The sequence below is a fragment of the Aulonocara stuartgranti genome (assembly GCF_965226115.1).
Source record: "Aulonocara stuartgranti genome assembly, chromosome: 12".
In the NCBI taxonomy this organism is placed as follows: Eukaryota; Metazoa; Chordata; class Actinopteri; order Cichliformes; family Cichlidae; genus Aulonocara; species Aulonocara stuartgranti.
In genome coordinates, this window is record NC_138948.1 from 12833943 (window position 1) to 12853329 (window position 19387).

The window sequence follows — 19387 nt, forward strand, 5'->3', positions numbered from 1 at the left end:
CAGTGTTCAACTTAACTGGCACCACTGGACACGCTAAGGGGAAAGGGTGTTTTGACAACATCTTAAAACAAAAGTATTTTTTTATATATTTAAGTTCTATATTTATTTTTTACCATCACAATATGTGCAGTGTTGGTGAGACGTTTGTGACTGAATTCAGCAGAGTCACTGAGGCTGCCAAGACCAAGAGGATTCACAGCTACCGGTGTACACTGGTCTAAAATACAGGTTCCTCTTTGTGTCCCTTCTGTGGGTTGACCACAGAACAGTTTCTACAAACAAAACAAAAAACACAAAAAACAACAACTCAAAGTGCAGACTGTAACTGTCAAAGCAGCCAAACTTAAGTCTCATGTTTAATGTTATTTTCACTTTATTCATAAATAATGTACATTATGCTGTGGTGATTATATATATTTGATCTCTTGCCCACCAATGCCCCCAGTAGCCCAATTCTGATCCGGTTGCCCTGGTTCCTCGACATCTGACACAGACCTTGTTGATCCGGGCAACATCCGAGCTGATATGACTTCATATTTCTGTCTCTCGCTCATGTCTGCGGTAGGTAGGTAGGCCTGGTTAGCATGGGCGGGTCTAGTCTAGGACCCTTACTGGATACAGACACCCCCAGATGGGAATCGAACTTGCGACGCCCTCTCCAGAGGCGTGTAGTCGTACATACATGGTATACGGACTGGTTCTTATATAGCGCTTTTCTGCTCTGTCTGAGCACTCAAAGCGCTTTATACAGCTAATTCATTCACCCAATCACACCCATTCACACAAGCACTTCTTCTAAACTCTTAAGTGCTCTATCTAACAATCATACACATTCACACTCTGATGGATGCATTGCAGAGAAACATGGGGTTAGTATCTTGCCCAAGGATATTTGGCATGCAGACTGGAATCAAACCACCGACCTTCTGGTTAATGGCTGAGCTGCTCTACCACCTGAGCTACAGCCACCCCTACATGCTAAGTGGAAAGAAGGAGGCTGGGGACAAGTGAGTGTCAGTACCACAGTCCATGATGATGCAGCGAACATCCACGAATACATCAGGAAGATTACCCCAACTAACCGCGTGCTCAGTGAATACCTCAGGCAGCAGAAACCCAAGAAAGAGGAGGAAGAGGAGAAACCATCATGGAAGGACAACCTCCTGCACGGTATGTACCACCGGCAGATAGAGGAGGTGGCTGACATCCAGAAATCCTGCCAATGGCTGGACGAAGCTGGAATAAAGGACATCACACCAGGCAAGAGCCCATATGAAGGCTGTGTAAAAATGCCCCTGAGACAATTCAGCACATAACAGCAGGGCGCAAGATGCTAGCAGGCAGGGCATACACAGAACGGCATAACTAAGTGGCCGGCAAAATGGTGATGGCAAAGCAACCAGATATACTGGTGGTAGACAAGTGGAAGAAGAGAGCCGTAGTGATAGATGTAGGGGTTCTAAATGACAGCAACATCAGAAAGAAGGAACACTAGAAACTCGAGAAGTACCAAGGGCTCAGAGAAGAGCTGGAGAAGATGTGGAGGGTGAAGGTAACAGTGGTCCCAACGGTAATCGGAGCACTAGGTGTGGTGATTCCTAAGCTAGGGGATTGGCTCCAACATATTCCAGGAACAACATCTGGACAAAGATGTCGGGACCCTGGCTTGAATAAAAGACTGCCCGCAGGGCCGAGAAGGGAATTCATGTATGTATGTATGTATATATGTGTGTGTGTGTGTATATATATATATATATATATATATATATATATATAAAAATATATGGTGAATGTGGGATGAAAAAGAAAGATGGAAAGATAGTGCTGGAAACCTTTAGCACCCTCACACTCAGAGCAGAAAGAAAACAGAATTAGTGGTACTATGTGAAAAATGCAGATATGCATGTCCTATTCTGTGTTTTTTTTTGGAAGGGTAGCATTGTTTTGTGAATGAGTTCTACGGCCCACTGGTTATGCAGTCGGTGATGTTTGTGAGTGAGAGTTTGTAACTCTTGTTCACATAGTTGTGAGTTCCTCATGTCATACCATACAAGTGTGTCAGTCCACTGGCACTCAGCTGAGGTAAAGTCATGAGGATCACACTTAAAATAAGTGGGTAAGGGTTTGATCTGGGGATGAGGACCAGTAAAATCTTAATCATATTCAAGACATGAGTAGCCTAAATATTAAAAGATATTATTAATTGAAATATTTGAAAGAAAAAGCTCTGAAATAATCTAGAGTGAGCATCAACAGGAACTCGGCACACCCCACAATATTTGATTACCACCAACAGACCAGCTACTTCACAAATCCTCCTGAGTAAAGAAACTCTGCCATGCCAACCCATTAGTATTTAGTATTTAGTATTTATTTATTTATTGTCATTGTCAAGAACAATGAAATTGCGTTTGGGGCTTCCATACAACCCCAAAAAAAGAAGAAAATAATAAATACCCCTTAAAACCCAAGTGTACATATTTAACCCAGTGTGACTCCAATGCAATAAGACAATCCTTAGCAATAATGTTCGTAGAAATTCAGACAAAGACCTGAGAAACATGACAAAATACAACAATGCAACCCATTCAATATTATTGTACTGTGAGATATGATATCAGATATGATAGTTATCTATTTAAGAAAGAGGGGGGGGGGGGGCAGGAGGGGGAAGAGAATAAAGATATGATGCACCAATGCAGACCAGTTCATTGCTATTGAGAAGTTGGATATGGTTATTGTCCGTGAGAGGGGGGCAGAGAGTTCAGGAGCCTCACAGCCTGTGGATACAGGCTGTTGGCCAGTCTGGATGTTCTGGCCTGTATAGACCTGTACCTTCTCCCTGAGGGCAGCAGATGGAAAAGGTGGCGCGCAGGGTGATGTTGGTCCCGCAGGATACTGTGCACCCTCCTCAGACAGCGAGTGGGGAAGATATTACTGATCTCTGGCAGACTTGTTCCAATAATTCTGCCAGCTTCTTTCACCACCCGCTGGAGTGCTTGCTGATCGGCCTTGGTGCAGCTGGGGAACCACACTAGAAATCCATACGTCAGAACGCTGCTGATGGCACAGTTGTAGAAGTTCAACATCAGAGATCTGGGAATGTGTGCGCTCCGCAGTCTCCTCAGGTAGTAGAGGCGCTGTTGGGCCTTCCGTACAACTGAGGTGATATGGTTGCCCCAGGACAGGTCCTCGGTCACAGTTACCCCCAAGAATTTAAAACTGCTCACCCTCTCCACCGCCTCACTGCCAATGAAGAGAGGCAGATGGTTGTTATGACCCCTCTTCCGGAAATCTACAATGATCTCCTTGGTCTTTTTGGTGTTTAAGACCAAGTTATTGTCGTGGCACCATGACTCTAGTTGTTGCACCTCTGTCCTATAGTTTGTCTCATCATTGTTGGATATAAGTCCGAGCACTGTAGTGTCATCTGCAAACTTAACAATGAGATTGGACGCGCAGGAGGAAATACAGTCATGGGTGAAGAGAGTGTATAGCAGAGGGCTCAGAACACACCCCTGAGGGGCACCGGTGTTGACCACAAGGGTGGAAGAGGTGTTCTTACCCACTCTGACACTCTGTCTACGGTTAGTGCACTCTGTCTACGGTTAGTGCACTCTGTCTACGGTTAGCGCCACTTTTGAGCGGTCGTTTAGACATTAACCAAGATTAGATATGAAAATATTTCACAAATCTGTTTATCTTACATTCAACAAACACAACTGCTCAATGCAGCCTTTCCCTGCAGTCTGCCAAACAAAGACAATGCTTTCTTACATGTGAGACGTGCCACCTGACTGATGGCCCCAAGAAAGAAAGTTCATTGTCTCATCCTGGACAACTTTCAAGAAAGTTGACTGTGTAATGTGAATATGAGAGAGTCTTTAAAAAATAGTTTAGTGCATTTTAGAGCTGTCAAATGCCCTAATTTTTACTGTATTGGAATTGTTTAAATACATTATACAAAACGTAAAAATACAACATTAATTTCTAGTATTATTATCTTTTTCAAGTCATAAATGATGTGAATATTGTATCTGCTTCAAAATCGCATAAAGGTAGTGCTAAAGCAGTCAACAAAATGACCAAAAAGGAAATGATTACATAGAAGACTGTTTCACTGAATTCACTTCTTAGAATGACGTAATTGAAGGTTGTGGCTGTTCCTCCCAAACAGGATATGGAGAGTGGCTGTGTGTTCCTTTAAGTAGAATTGGAGCATCCACAGTTTAACTATAACGCACTAAGTACCGCAGTGCTGCACTAAGTACCGCAGCAATTTCCTAATGTTGTAAACCTGCTCAACATTTGGCAATAAAACCCTTTCTGATTTCTGATTTCTAAATGGCAGAAAGAAACTTTTAACATCACATTCATTCAACTAGGAGTGGTTGATTCACCAGAATAGGGATATCTATATCAGTGCATTTAAATCCAAATCCATTTTTGCACAAATTTGCTTAGCCAAAACGGTTATTGTACACATTTATTTCCTAAAATTTAGGCCCAGTGGGGAATGCAGATTAACTTCTGTTTTAACTTATGTGCCATCTGTTTTACAACTGGATAGTTTATTATGTACTCAAGCTTCTCTAAATAGGTTATGACCGTACAGTCATTGGCTGTGACTCCCTGTGATATGTTTTACCGCTCCGCTTTGATAGATGGCAGCAGATCTCTGGCTAGAGCTGCAAATGGTACACTGAAGAAGAAGTGGGCGTGGGTTTGCTGGCACTACAGCGCCACTTTTGAGCGGTCGTTTATGTTGTCAACAATAACAGACCGCTGAAGTTGTCAAGCAACGTCGAGGAAAAGTCATACATCAGTCCCGCGACGGTATAGTCTTTAGTTGGGTATGAAAGTACATTATATTATTTTATTTTGATTAAATCCAGTTGTGTAATGCATGAAGTCACAATTAAAAACAGCAGCTCTAGACCCTGATGCTGACATTGACTGTTAGCATAGACAGTCTTTGGTTGCTAGGAGCCGAGCTGAGCTAACGCCACTGGTTTAACCTTAGCGCTCTGCACTTAATGAGAGAAAGCGGTTACACTGTGCATAGATAATTGGTGAAGATTCAAAATCAGTGAAAGTCAACGATTAGCTTTATTGTAAGGTTAACATTGAAATGTTAACGAAAACTTGTGATCTGTGTATGGTCTTCAGATGAAGGGCTGGTTATGGCTTGGCTTAATAGTGATAACTGGCCAGTTACATAACAAAGCTATCGAAATATTTTGATAGCTTATTTGTTCTGCGGGCCCAGAGGAGGCACTGGCTAAGCCCCAAAATTTGCTGGCTCCCCCTGACTGCCCTATGTTGGGAATAATGTAATAAGGGTGCAGAAAAGCTGGTGCCAGTCCCTGGACAGATCACTGTGCATCTCAGGGCCAACATGGAAATCTAATGATCTAATATGTATTTGTATTTCATGAACAAGTTTGCTGTTAAAGTGAACTCCAGTCTGGGAGAGTGAATCTTAAGCTGCTTCTAGTCAGCTCTGCTGAGAATCAGTGAAGCCATCCTGGGACTTCCACTCAATTAATTGATCAGTCGATCAGTTAAAACTGATTAATATAGATTTCAAAATCTCATTTGGTTTTCATATTTACCTATTTTCAGTGATATAAACTTTAATACCTTCATAGACATGATATAAACTTTATTAGCAGGAAATTAAGTAGGAATATCATTCTTTTAGATTAATTATTTTGTCATATTTTCAAGTAACCTAGAGCTAAGGTTAAACCAGTGGCGTTAGCTCAGCTCGGCTCCTAGCAACCAAAGACTGTCTATGCTAGCAGTGAATGTCAGCATCAGGGTCTAGAGCTGCTGTTTTTAATTGTGACTTCATGCATTACACAACTGGATTTAATCAAAATAAAATAATATAATGTACTTTCATACCCAACTGTAAATTCTGTTTCTGGTGTGCCACCTCAATATTTTTAGTGGCTCGCATATGGCCACCCCACATACTTGTTGCTGTGTCTGTAAATGTTATGATATAGCAATACGTGAATAAAGTTGAACAAGTTTTGTAAATTAATTCAGTTCAATTTCAATTCAGTGTCATTTTTATAGCAATAATATAAAGAAAATTGAAAGAATCAGAGAACCCCTTTGAACAAGCACTTGTTTAAGAATGAGAACTTTTTCAGCAGATGTCTAATTATATATATATTTAAATACCTGCAGTCAACAATCGAGGGCAAAGGACAGTGCACGAGAGAGGTGAAGAAGCGAGTGCAGGTAGGGTGGAGTGGTTGGAGACGAGTGTCAGGTGTTGATTTGTGACAGAAGGATAACAGCAGTGAAAGCAAAGGTTTCTAAGGTGGTGGACAGGATAGACAAGATCAGAAAAGTATATCAGAAAGACGGCTCAGGTTAAGTGTTTTGGAGGTGAAATTAAAGAGTAGTTTGGACAATATTGGATAAAAGATGTTGAATATGAAGCTGCCAGGCAGGAGGGAAAGAGGAAGACTTCAGAGGAGGTTCTTGGTGTAGTAAAGGAGGACATGCAGAGGGTTGGTGTGACAGAACGGGATGCTAGAGATGGGGTGAGATGGAGGCACGTGATCCTCTGTGTCGACCCTTGAAAGGACCAGCTTCAGGAAGAAGACAAAGATGTAATCATATACACAGAAATAGGAGAATTTTCTACTTAAATTGAAGCAATCGTATGAAAAATACGATATGGTGTGAAAGTAAAGTTGCCGTGATGTGTGCTGTTTTTCCATTACTGTGATCTTGAAGTACTCCTACCAATTTAAATAGTTCTCTTTGTCTTACTTTGAATATTTTTATTCCTAGATCAAAGATGGCCCCGGACAGTGCTCAGATTCGGCGGCAGGGTGCTCAGGACTTTATGGCTTACTATGAGTTTGCCTGTGCCAGGCAGGAATCTGTCCCCCTTCCTGCAGTTAAAATGAACCTCAACAAAGGGATGCTGGACTTTGATGGAGACAAGCTGAAGCTAACAGACTGGCCACCCGTTCTCAGCTCTATATCCATTAATAAACACCTGCACCACATAGCAATAAGTAGCACATACCAAGCTAGTTTGGCTTCTGGAGAGGCAGGTACGTTATTGAAACAGTTTATACGATTTTAATTGTCTATGTTAGAAACTTGTTGATTTTCAGATTTTACTTAAAACAACAATGTCACCATTGGTTTCAGATAGAAGATATCTTAAATCTAGCTTCAGGAGGAAGATTCCAGCTATTCGCTCCAAGGATATGACATTAAAGCTGTGCAAGGCCCTCAGAGAGTGCCTCACTGTCTCTCCCAACCTCAAGACGCTGCAGCTCAATGGACTTCCACTGAGAGAAAGGGACCTCATCACCCTAACAAAGGTGAAAGCAGAGCATTTTAAAAGCAAAGCATTGTAACTGTTTAATTTTTAAAAATGTTATTCAGAACTTTTTCTGTGGTTTTTGCTTTTTTGTTCACTCTTAGAATGGACATTTATTAAAACAAGTTCTTTGTTGAAATGATCCTAATCTAGGGTTTGGCAAAAAGCACTTCCTTGGAAAACCTATCTCTGATTAACTGTCCAATCAGTGATGAGGGCTTAGAGGGTATGTGCAATTATATTACTGTCTCCTAATTTTGTTCAGGAAAGGAGTTTGTATTGTATGTTACCTGTGTAACTGTGTGTTCTCTATGTTTCTATATGTTTTAGTCATTTGCCAAAGCGTTAAGTATTCTGCTAACATCAGGGCAGTGGATTTTAGTGGATGCAGTCTTACCTGGAGGGGGGCAGAGCACATGGCCAATATTATCAAGGTATAGTATTTGATTTTCAGTGTCATCTGGCAGTCTATTTTATTTTTTATTGAGAGATGATTATTTAATAATTGTAAACTATCCAGATAATAATTGTTAAAAAAGTTTGTTAGGGAAAAAATTGAGGTGCACAGTGCAGATTACAGCAGCATGTTTTTTGACAGAGGGATTGTAAAGCTGTATACACACTGGAAGCGATTTTACTTGTTCACTTTCTATGGTCTCTAGTCAAAACGTGGCCTTGAATCGCTTCCAGTGTATATGCAGCTTAAACCTAGAAGATTTAGAGAGAGAAGTTATCAGTTAGTCAGAACATTATGTAATAAAAGATAGAATAAGACAATGTGGGCCTTTTCGTTCAGTAATAGAAGTGGAAGAGTCTTAAAATTTTTCATCACAACTTTTGTAAGAATCCTTTTATTTATCTTAAAGCATCAGGGTATGCAAAGACATGGTACGGCGTGGGCGGAGTCTCTGAGGTATCGACAGCCGCAGTTTGAGGGTATGGGAGGTCTTCGCCGTGTCACACTTAACTGTAACACTTTAATTGGGGACCGGGGTGCTGCGGCTCTTGCGAGTGAACTTGCTGAAGACCTCTGGGTTAAAGGTTAGTAGATTTGTGAGTTTGTGGTGTTTGTTGTTTTCCTTATTGTACAAATTTTTGATAGGATTTCTGTTTCTGATTTTTGGCTTGTAAAACAGCTGTGGACCTGCAAAGATGTGGTCTTTCCAACGAAGGCGCTCGTCGTTTGCTAGAAGCCTTGAAAACGAATTCTTCTTTGTGTGTGCTGGATATCCGTGGTAACCCGTTAGTTGGTAAGTTGCTACCTAAGTCAAGGCAATAGCATTTTCTTGTTTTTTTCCAGACTTAATAGCACTTTTCCCAATCTGATAAAATATTGTTCGTTCCACTGCTTGAGCTGGTTTGTTTTTACGTTTCCATTTGACATATTAATGCAAACCAAATTCTGTGTGTGCGTGGCACTTTCCAATTGTAGAAAGATCATTTGAGTAATACTGTAATTACATCAGTCATGTAGTAGTTCATCTCTAAACCAACGAAACATAAATTTCTAGAAATGTTTCTGGTACTTAATCTTCACTGATTTTGAGTTTTCCTTTCAGATAAACTCCTAATTAAAACTATAATAGAGAAAGTACTAATGAATGGTCATGGACAGTCACCAGAGGTAAGTTTTTGGGAGAAATATTCCGGGGGGGTGGAACCATTGCTCTAGGTGGTGTATTTGTATGCATGTGTCTTCCTTATGTTGTCCTGCAGTATTGCTGGATCAAGCCTGCAGCGTCAGAACCACAGAGAGCTTCTGGTCCAAGGAGGAGAGCATTACCCAGTACAGTCAGAGGGAAAGCTGCATTTAGAATAGGTATTTATGTATACATACATTTTTCTTGTTCCATGTTCCAGATAAACACAGACAGACTGCATGTAACTCCATGTTATTGTCTCCCTAGTCAGACAAAACACAGTAAATTCAGTATTTCTGGTTGTACACCTAAAATCAGCCTATTAAAAACAGATATTTATTAATTTATTTTTATGAGCATAGGCACATTTCTCTGTTTTATGTTGGGGGTTTTTGTGCATGTATGTGTGCAGTGTAAATTCACTGGAGGATTTCTTTCAGTCTGTTTGAGATAGTATTGCTTATTCTCTGTGTCTTTTCAACTTCTCAAATTAAATTTTTAAGTCATCTGGAGACATGGTAAGAACTGAATTCATTGTGATTTTATTTTGTTTCTCCTGCTGATAGGTGCAAAAATAATCTTGAATTTGTGATGTGTTTGATTATGGTTTAGTTGACTTTGCCCTTATTTATAGGATGATTTCAGTAGATACTCACCTAGATTAATTAGTCTTTCATCTATTTGCGTGTGATGTTTATACCCTGCTTGTTAGAAGCAAGTAATATCTGCTAGTTTCACAAAGCATGTAGTTCTTATCATTTTTGCATTGATTAATTCATGGAAAGCCCACACACATGTTCTGCTGGCCATTATAATCACTTCCACTATTTTGCGCATATCTTGTGTTATTATTGGGAGGGACCTAACAATTTTCTGTGAGCAAAGATTTATCAGTTTGTCATTTATCATTGTTCAGTTTAATTAAATATTATTAATGCACATTAATGCCTAGTGATGCAGTGATTAGCACTGTTGCCTCACAGCAAGGCCCTGAGTTCAAGTCCTCTCTCAGGCCAGGGTCTTTCTGTGTGGTGTTTGCATGTTCTCCCCATGTTTGTGTGGGTTCCTACGGCTTCCTCCTGCAGTCCAAAGACATGCAGTTAGCGAGGTTAGGTTAATTGATGATGGTTAATTGCCCATATGTGTGGATGCGAGTGTGAATGGTTGTCTGTCTCTGTGTGTTAGCCCTGTGGCAGACTGGCGGCCTGTCCAGGGTGTACCTTGCCTCTCGCCCTGAGACTCCTAGGATAGACTCCAGACCCCCCACGTCCCTGAATTGGATGGCAAAAGACGATGGATGGATTGATTATTATTCATTTATATAGTGCCGAATCACAACAGACACCTCAAGGCACTTTTAATAAATGGTGATAAAGTACAGTTCATAATACTATGAGGACTTTGCATCATCAACGCTGCGCCCTTCTTAGAGGTGAAGATTTCTCAGAATTCATGGACATGTCTTCTCTTTGCAGCCACTCATAAAGGACCATCTCCTGGTGGACGGAGTTCAGCTGCTGCTCTGAAACCTAAGCCATCACGCACCCCCCCTGTGCCTTGGCGTGCTGCTGCACGAGCTGGACGCCAAAGGTGAAGATATGTTCAGAAGAAACAACAAGCAAACAACAAAAACTATGTTCCATTAATAAGTTTGGAAGATAGTTTGGATTGTGTGTGTGTTTTGGGGGTCTGGAAGTTTATTTTTTCTGCATATGGAAACCTGTAGGGAATGTAATTATATGTTTAAAAAGCATTCACTGTTTATTATAGTCATGTAGAGACTAATACTATGTTTTTGCTTCTGCAGAGGTTTGCCTCCTGGAATTACTGTAACAGACCATAGCTTTCAGGTAAGCTGTCTTGTGTCTGTGTGTAATGCAGCGTAATGAATAAAGAGCCCTAAACAGCAGCATTAATGTTAATATCTTATTAGGGTGCAGCCACAGTGAAAGTTACCATGGAGTCTGATTCAGAGGCAGAGGAGGATGATGAAGAGGAAGTGGTGGAAGTGGAACCGAGACCATCTTCTCTTAATCGTCAGGACAGATTCATTTCGCGGAGGTTTGAACAAATACAGGTTAGTCATTTTTGTAATGTGTTTTTGCTGCTTCTAAAGTCAAAGATGTGGTATGTGAAGAGTTCATTAAACAAAACCACCTCACACACTGCTCTTCTGATCCATGCCCTGTAGATGGAGCTAAACGAGTGCCGTATGAGGCTCGGAGAAGAGCGGAGGGCCAGACTGAAGGCTGAGTCCAGGCTCATGGAGGTAAATAAAATCTGTAATACATACAGATAAATTTATGCCTGTTATTTATTTTTAATGTTTTCCTTTTATTGCAAGTTTTAATCATAGAAAATCCATAGAAAATCAACCCTCTCACAATCAGCTGATTTCTTAAAATCTTTGAAAATTAATTTGACCAACATGTTCCAAATCATAGACCCTTGAAATACACAAAAATGGGTCAACATTTTTACATTTTTTTTTTTTATCTGTTATTTTTGACCAGCAATTTTGAGCCCTCATAAGTGCAAGAGAGATGCATTCTAGTGGCTGCAAATCTAAAGTTGTTTTAAATTTACTCCAGGGAATTAACAGAAAACAGCATGTTGGTTTAATTGGTGTACTTTTGCTATTGAAACTGTGTTATTTCCCATGTTATTTGATTCTCAAAGTTGTTTATAGAAAATAGTGTGATTCTTTGTGAGTCAGGTGGGAGGTACTTATTGATTTTTCATGAAGTAATGCAACAGCTCGTCCTTTATTGAAGAGTCAGTTTTATTGAACAGTCGTGTTTTTTGGTTGTTTTTTTTAATGAATAAATAAGACTGTGCCTTTATTCTTTATGTAATTTCTGTTCAGTATGAGCTGGAGAATGCTCGTCTTCGAGATGCCAATCACTCCCTGTCAGAGGCACTTGCTGCCAGTGGCTCTGCATTAGCACCACCGGCTTCCAGTGCTCTTGAAGATGAGGCAATTCTGGAGAGCATTGAGACATCATTCACTAAGTTTCACGCTTTCCTGGATTTGCTCAAAGATGCTGGGTGGGTATTTTTAATGGCAGCAATTACAAAATGCCACTGTTGTCACAGGACTTACGTGGTTTACTGAAAATCCGTTCTTTAAAAATCTTTCAGTTTCATTATGTGTGGGTGTGCTTTTTTCCACTTCTTGAGCCAGAAGTTGGCTTTTAGTTTTGTTTTGAATGGATCCCCATTTTAAGTGGCTTATATTTAACTGTCTTTCTTCCCCTTGTTACATTTAATGTGTGTTTTAGGACGATACCTACAGTTATTTATTATATTTTATTTTTTATAAAGTTATCTTTGTGCATCGTACAAAACATTGCAGAAAAGTGTTTGCTTGATTTTTGTAGAGTATTACAGTCTGGCACCCTGTGAGTAAACTTTTGTGTAGCTTTAATATTTCAGCTGCACGATGAAGCAGCTTATTATTGTAGCTCTTATCATTTATAGTGTAACAATGTGGTCTGCAAGAGTAAGTACATTCAAGTGGTATAGAAAGAGCATATACTCAGATTACACACTTCTGTTAGTGATGTATCATTAAATTGTTATGTTTGGCAAAACCACAGGTTGTGTAGTTAATGGCTCGTATTTGACTTGGGATAGGATGTCAAACAGGTGTATTTTCTAAAATATTAGACTAGTGATATTTAAAAAAGGTGTGCATCTTAGATTTCAGTTTCTTTCGGAAATATCTGAAGTTAATTTTAATATTGGCCAATTTGATATTGATTCTGCAGTTTAATTCTGACAGGATGGGTTTCATTCAAAACGAAACTCTAGGTTTGTCATTGTCATTTCTTGGATTAATACGTGGAAACCAAAGCCCATGGGTTAGGTATAATTTCGCAGTCATCTTTGAGTCAGTTACTCACTCAGTCAGGGTATCATTCTGGAATCTTTTTAAATCTAAAATGCGCCCACTAGCCACTTAGTTAGGTGCATCTTCTTGCACAAGGTTGAACCCATTTTTGCTTTCAGAACTACCTTAATTATTAATAGAATAGATTAAGCAAACATATGCTCTGCTGGATTAAGATCTGGTGACTGTGGAGGCTCTTTGAGTACAGTGAACTCATTGTCATGTTCAAAGACTAATATGACGTTATCATGCTGAAAGCAGCCATCAGAAGGTGAGTACACTGGGATCATAAAGGGATCAGTGAGAGTAGTCAGATTAGCTGTGGTGCAGTTATAAAGGGCTTCAAAGAAAATATCCCCTCACACCGTTACACCACCAGTGTACCCAATATCTTATTATCTTAGTCACATCTTACCATAATCATTTTTTTATTTGCATTTGTTGTAGGAAAAAGGTAGGCTGGTATTAGCTGGTTATCTACTCTGGAAGTTCATTTTTAATTGATTGCATGTCTTTTTTTTAATTTCTTGTAGCTTAGGTCAGCTAGCTTCAATGGCTGGAATTGACAAGTCAGATTTCCACCCTCTGGGAAAACCTCAGCTTTCCTCCACAATAGAACCACTTTTGCATGGTGCGACATCACCGCCTGGAGGGCGTTACAGGATCGATGCTCTGTCTTTGGTAAGAATATGCAGAGCAAACTTTGGAAGCATGTTCTGTTGGCAGGTGGGGTGAATATTTTAAAGTTTGCATAAGCCAATTTGCGCACAAATCTGTACGCAAATTGTGGATAAATAAATCATTGCTTCACAGCACTGTAGACTTGCCCTCTGTGATAATGGTGGACATTAGATTTGTAAGCACATCAAGCAGAAATGTAGATTAACTTTGACTACAGATTGTTAGGTTCAAGAATTATAGTTTAATGCATTCACATTCTCTTTTGCAGCTCAGGATGAGAGGAGTATCTGTTAATGAGACATTATTAATGTTACTTCAGTTTTAGTTTTGATTAGAATAGTTAGAATAGAATCGTTTTTCACATTGTCTCATCAAATGTAATTTCTGGTTTTTAGGTAGGAGGTGCCCCATCTGCCTACCCCGTTGGATTGTCTGACACCAGATTGCACAAGTCTCCATCCCCTACTAGAGCAGCCCTTCATAAAGAAAGGTCACTTGATGTAACTTTCACTCAGGCTTCTGCACCAGCAGCAAGTGGTGTAGTGGATGTAGAAGAGGAAGCAAATCATTTTTCAAAGCCTGACACCCAGCACGACTCAGGCTCTGAACACAGTTTTTATAGCCAAAAGTCCTTTGATAATATTTCCTTTGGTAAAACTTCCCAGACTCGGCCAAGCCACCCCACGAGCAACAGCAACTCTCACAGAAACAACAGTTCCCATGGATACAGCTTCAGCAACAGCTACACTTACAACCGTGCTTCTCATAGCAATGGATCTCGAGGTGGTTCGTCTGCAAGTGTTAGTGACATTTTAAGCGACAAAGAGTCTGTAGGATCAGTAGGGTCAAGGAACAGGGGAAATGGAAGGCTGGTGACAGTAGGTCAGTCAGGATCAGAAGGGTCAGAGAGGAAAGCCCCTTCTACGAGAGGCGCTCTAGAGCAGGTCAGATCTCTGGAGAATCTGGGGGTTCAGTCAGATAATGAATCCTAACTAGGCGACCATAAACTTTCTCCCTGTGTGTCAGTGCCTTTTCTTCTATGTTTAGATATTCGCTGCGTTTAAATTGTAGATTTTTTTTTTTGTCACCTTTATAAATGTTTTGTTCTTTTTTTCTTTTTCTTTTTTTTGCATTTTCAGTCCAAATCATTTCAGTTTAGGGAAACAAAATGTTTTTTGCATTTAAACCCAAATAAATAAGTGATTTAAAAAATTAGCCTTATATTATTGTTTTTACATTTTAGATTTACATTTACAGTCTTATTGAAGTTTTTCATAAAGTGCAGGGAATCTGCAGTTTAATTCAGTGCGACATTCTCAAATCTGTAACTCTGTTTCTTCGAGTATAATCCTGATTCTTGTAGCAATCAATCAAATACTAGAAAGTTTACAATTTCAAGACATTGCATGGGAGCTTAAAGCAAAGTGTCATTCCTTGTTTCACATGTGCTCTTACTTATTTGTAGCTTTGGACATTAAAGTAATTTTTTTAAATGACAGATTTTTTATATTTAGAGGGGTTCTTTTTAAGGCTCTATGATATATAATGGCACAATTTAATGTTCCTGTTATTTTGCTTTAAATTTAGTTTATAATAAACTATTTTGCAATTTTACACCTAATAAAGTGTTCTTATCTTTATTCTAAACTTGACATTTAACATTGTCAACATGTGCTCATACATAAACTGTTTGTTCATCATGTGCAATACAGAAAACTAATATTAATATTTAATGACTTAGAGTTAGTGTGATCTTCTATCTGATATGAACCACAAGAACAGCTGCCTACTGAGTAATGCAACCTTAACATAACTTTTATTCTCATTGTCAGGAACCATCTTTTTGATAGGTTATTTTTCAAAATCCAACTTAAAGTGTCACAAGGGTAAGAAAATTAAACAAATCCCTGCTGGGAAAACAACTAAAGTACTTTTGAAATATTTTTTGTGTGAATATTTAAACTCCAGTTTTTGTTTTTGTTTTTTTTGGAGTCCTGACTCACTGTGAGCAAAGCGCGACTTTTGTGGGTCTGTATTTCTTAGCTTGTGTATTCGTTTGCCCCTGATGTCACCCTGGCCTCTGTACTGTGTTCCTTCTGTTCCCTGTCAGAGTTATCTGTATTCTGTCTGTGGATTTCCTGTTTTATTTTGAAGGTTCAGATCTTATATCAGTGTTTCTAGTTTCGCATCCTCTGTCTCGTTAAGTCTAATTTCTCCGGGATGTTCCCACCTGTTCCTCGCTCCCTCGTGTTCCTGCCTGTGTACTTGTCCTGCAGTGTTCAGCGTCCCGTCGTACTCTCAGATTGTGCCTGTGTGTTTCCGTTCTCAGCATTCATTGTTCAGTTCATGTTTTGTTCATCGCCAGCAATAAAGCTGTAGTTCAGTTGCAATTCAGTCTTCTCGAGTCCTGCATTTGGATCCTCACCTCCGCACGCCCGCACACAGAGTTCTGACACATTATCCTAACACGTAAGCACCAAACGTCAACCGAAAACAGAACGGATCTCTGGAGAGGTGACAGATTGTGCGTAATGCTTCCAATTTCAGTTTCAATTTTTATATGTTTCCAGATATTTTGACACAGAATTAATTGGAATACAGAAATATATGTAAAATAGGTTGATTAATTACATTAATTTTGTAACTTTTTATGTTTTTTTGGGGGGGGGGGGGAAGGTAGCTATATCTGCTAGTAGTTGTGATCAGTAAGTGTACATGTTGACTTTGTTTTTCTGTTTATGACGTCTGAGACATGAAATTGAGTGATATCTCTCTTTTTGCAACTTTCCAGCAAATCCCAGACCTTGCTCATATTTCTGAAATCCCTGTTATTCTTGTTGCTCCAGATATCTTTCTGTGACTGTATGTTTCGGCTGATTGGCTACAAATTCAGCCTACCTTGTGTTATGCTGCTAGTATAACTGCTCACGGGGATGCGCCATTTCTGCAAAACACTGCAGCTCCTCGGATCTCTTTATAAATATCTAATAAATATCTTGAAGAAGATACACGGATATCTTGTGTATCTTCTATACTTTTTGAGATATTGAATTTTTTATGCAATATTTTTTTGCCCATTTCTTCCACATTATCAGTGTGGTCACTGATTTTCCTTGCCGGGCCGGGCTGAGCTGTGTTTTAGCTCAGTGAGATGAGCAGCCATTCTCAGACTGGGAGGCCTGGGTTCAAATCCCGCTTATGGCAACATTTCTTTCAGTTAACAGTTAAACTTTTCAACACAGATTTCAACTTTTTCACCCCTTAAATTTTTAGTTTTTTCTGCTGTTTTCAGAAAAAAAACTATTTTCAGCAGAAATTCTGCTCATTCACCTTTTTTCAGCAAAATTTTCAGAATTTTCACCTCTTTTCAGCCCAAATTCTGCTTATTCACCTCTTCTGCAAAATTTTCAGCCTTTTCACCTCTTATCAGCACAAATCTCAGCTGTTTTCAGAAAAAACTTTTGAGCAGAAATTCTGCTGATTCATCTCTTTTCAGCAGAAATTCTGATGATTCACCTCTTTTTTGCAGAATTTTCAGCCTGTTGACCTCTTATCAGCACAATTCCCTGCAGCTTCTGCTCATTTCAGCAGAATTGTCAGTCTATCCACCTCTTCTTTGTGAGAATGAGTTTGACTCAGTGAGATGAGTAAATTTTAGTTTAAAAGTTGAATTTATCTACAAACACTAAAGAGATTTGCTGCTTTGGCTATGGTGATTACTAGATTTCCAATATTTTAGATATCACTTTATAACAAGTATTGTTAACTCATCTTTTTGTTTATTTACAGTACTGTGCAAAATTGTGACCCATTCTTCATTTCTTGATATTTAGTGTTCAAGGAGCTAGACTTTACAATATGTCAGATATGAATCTCCTGCCACTATGTCCTATCATGTTACCTACAACCAATGCAAGCTCATTTGGGGATGCTCTTGTGCTTCTAAAGTTTAATGTTTGTTTCCATTGTCTTTTCTCTAATGTGGATCTCTAGTTACAGTCAGAGCTGTATCCTGATGAGCATTGCAGTGTTCAAGTCCACTGCAGGGTCCAGCAGAATTTCTGGAAGTGGAGAAACTGGAGCAAACTATTTTCTATGGTAAATTTTGGTTGTGGTATCTCTTATTTTGGCTGAGATTTCAGTGAATTAAGGTCTTTATTTTATCTAAACTTGTGCGGCACGACTCATGTCTAATTCTTCGGGCTTTCTGGGGTTCTTCAAAATAGCTCTTTGGACGTTAGCTTTTTTTCATTTGTTTCCAGTCCAGTCTTTGTACTTGACCATTTTCAGGAAATTGTTTTTATTTTTAACCTATAACAAATGCAAAACCTAACAATGTTTGACACATAAAATACATGTTTTTGCACCATCGAGGTGTTTCCCACAGAGCTATTAGCTGATCTCTTGGAATATGTCTTGGCATGGTCATCAAAGTATCATTTAAAAAATTAAGGAAACTGAGTACATGAAGGAAATTTCCCCTTGTGGGACTAGGTAGCTTATGATAGGACAAAAGTGGAATGGCCTAACACAAAAACTGTCTCTAACAGATGAACAGTATCTGAAAATCATATTGATAAAAAATATAAAAAATACAGCAAAGACCTGAAACAGACACTGGGAGTTGTGGCTGACCTTTCAGTTGATTCATCAGTTGATTCAGGGAAGGGAAACAAAGGGGGGAAAAACCAAGGTTAGTATACAGGAGAAAGTCGGGAGCAAGGTACAACAGTGAGTGTTTACAGTGGTCTATCTGATACTCCTGTGTTGGTGTTGTTCCTAGATCAACATAATGGCTGTATCTGGTTCGATCCCCGGGCTCTCTGTCCTGGTCGTTGTGTCCTTGGGAAAGACACTACCCTACTGCCTACTGGTGTTGGCCGGAGGGGCCGATGGCGCGATATGGCAGCCTCGCTTCTGTCAGTCTGCCCCAGGGCAGCTGTGGCTACAACCATAGCTTGCCTCCATCAGTGTGTGAATGCGAGAGTGAATGAATAGTGGCATTGTAAAGCGCTTTGGGTGCCTTGAAAAGCGCTATATAAATCCAATCCATTATTATTATTATTATTATGATACTAACAGCTGGAAACGTGTCATACAGCTTTGTTTGACAGAAATGAAGGAGAACACATTTAGTTCAATTGTTTCTACATGAGCTTTGTGTGATTTGATAAGTATCTGAGGCTGAGACCATGGGACTGTAAAAACATGATTGTTGGGCTTCATTTCTGTACTGAACAGTCATTTTAAGATTAGCTAGTAAATAACAATTAGCTAATGTTGTTCATGAGATTAAAGTCATCTCACTTTGGTAATGTAAATATAATATGGGCAATATTATAGTTATTATATTAATCATTATTAGTCATTACAGCAGGGAGTTTGAACTCCGTGTCAAATACTGAGCTTCAGTAAAGATTCAAGTTGCATTTATTTATCGTTCCTATCACCTTAAATCTTCACTCAAAGACGAGTATCTTTGACAGTGTATATATAGATGTATTATATATAAGAGACAAATGTTGTTCCTTCAGTATGTTAGCATTACTACATTTGGCTCAATGCTTACATTTATGTGTAAAAAGCAAATGTACGAGCTGTGATAACTGTTTCTGATAGAATGAAGAGTAGACCGATATATAAAATATTCCTTCATTGGGTGAGAAAATCAGACCACGTCATAACTGCTTTAAGTCATACAGAATAGATATCAGAGCCTTAAACAGGCTGACCTCTGCTAAATGGGTCAAACTGGGCAGAAAGTCTACAAACACATAACATCCTTATAAAATATGATGTAACACTATAGATCAA

The 19387-nt window shown here is 39.3% G+C and overlaps 2 protein-coding genes across 6 annotated transcripts in view; one reads left to right on the plus strand and one right to left on the minus strand.

The window, feature by feature from the left end:
- lifra (LIF receptor subunit alpha a) overlaps positions 1 to 19387 on the minus strand; it is a 43391-nt gene that overhangs the window by 22378 nt on the left and 1626 nt on the right. The window lies entirely within an intron of this gene.
- cep78 (centrosomal protein 78) lies at positions 4219 to 15963 on the plus strand. Of its 5 annotated transcripts, none has more exons than XM_082553782.1 (17): positions 4219 to 4853; positions 6202 to 6632; positions 6817 to 7085; positions 7186 to 7361; positions 7514 to 7586; positions 7691 to 7794; positions 8227 to 8401; positions 8497 to 8610; positions 8920 to 8984; positions 9077 to 9179; positions 10476 to 10590; positions 10808 to 10850; positions 10934 to 11077; positions 11192 to 11269; positions 11867 to 12048; positions 13426 to 13573; positions 13969 to 15963. In XM_082553782.1, the coding sequence occupies exons 3-17, from the start codon at positions 6824 to 6826 to the stop codon at positions 14563 to 14565; spliced, it is 2379 nt and encodes a 792-aa protein (XP_082409908.1). In that variant the 5' UTR covers positions 4219 to 4853; positions 6202 to 6632; positions 6817 to 6823; the 3' UTR covers positions 14566 to 15963. The 5 variants fall into 5 exon arrangements, with proteins under 5 accessions (XP_082409908.1, XP_082409906.1, XP_082409907.1 ...); XM_082553780.1 differs by having other exon boundaries at positions 6202 to 6255; XM_082553781.1 differs by having other exon boundaries at positions 4219 to 4836; positions 6202 to 6255.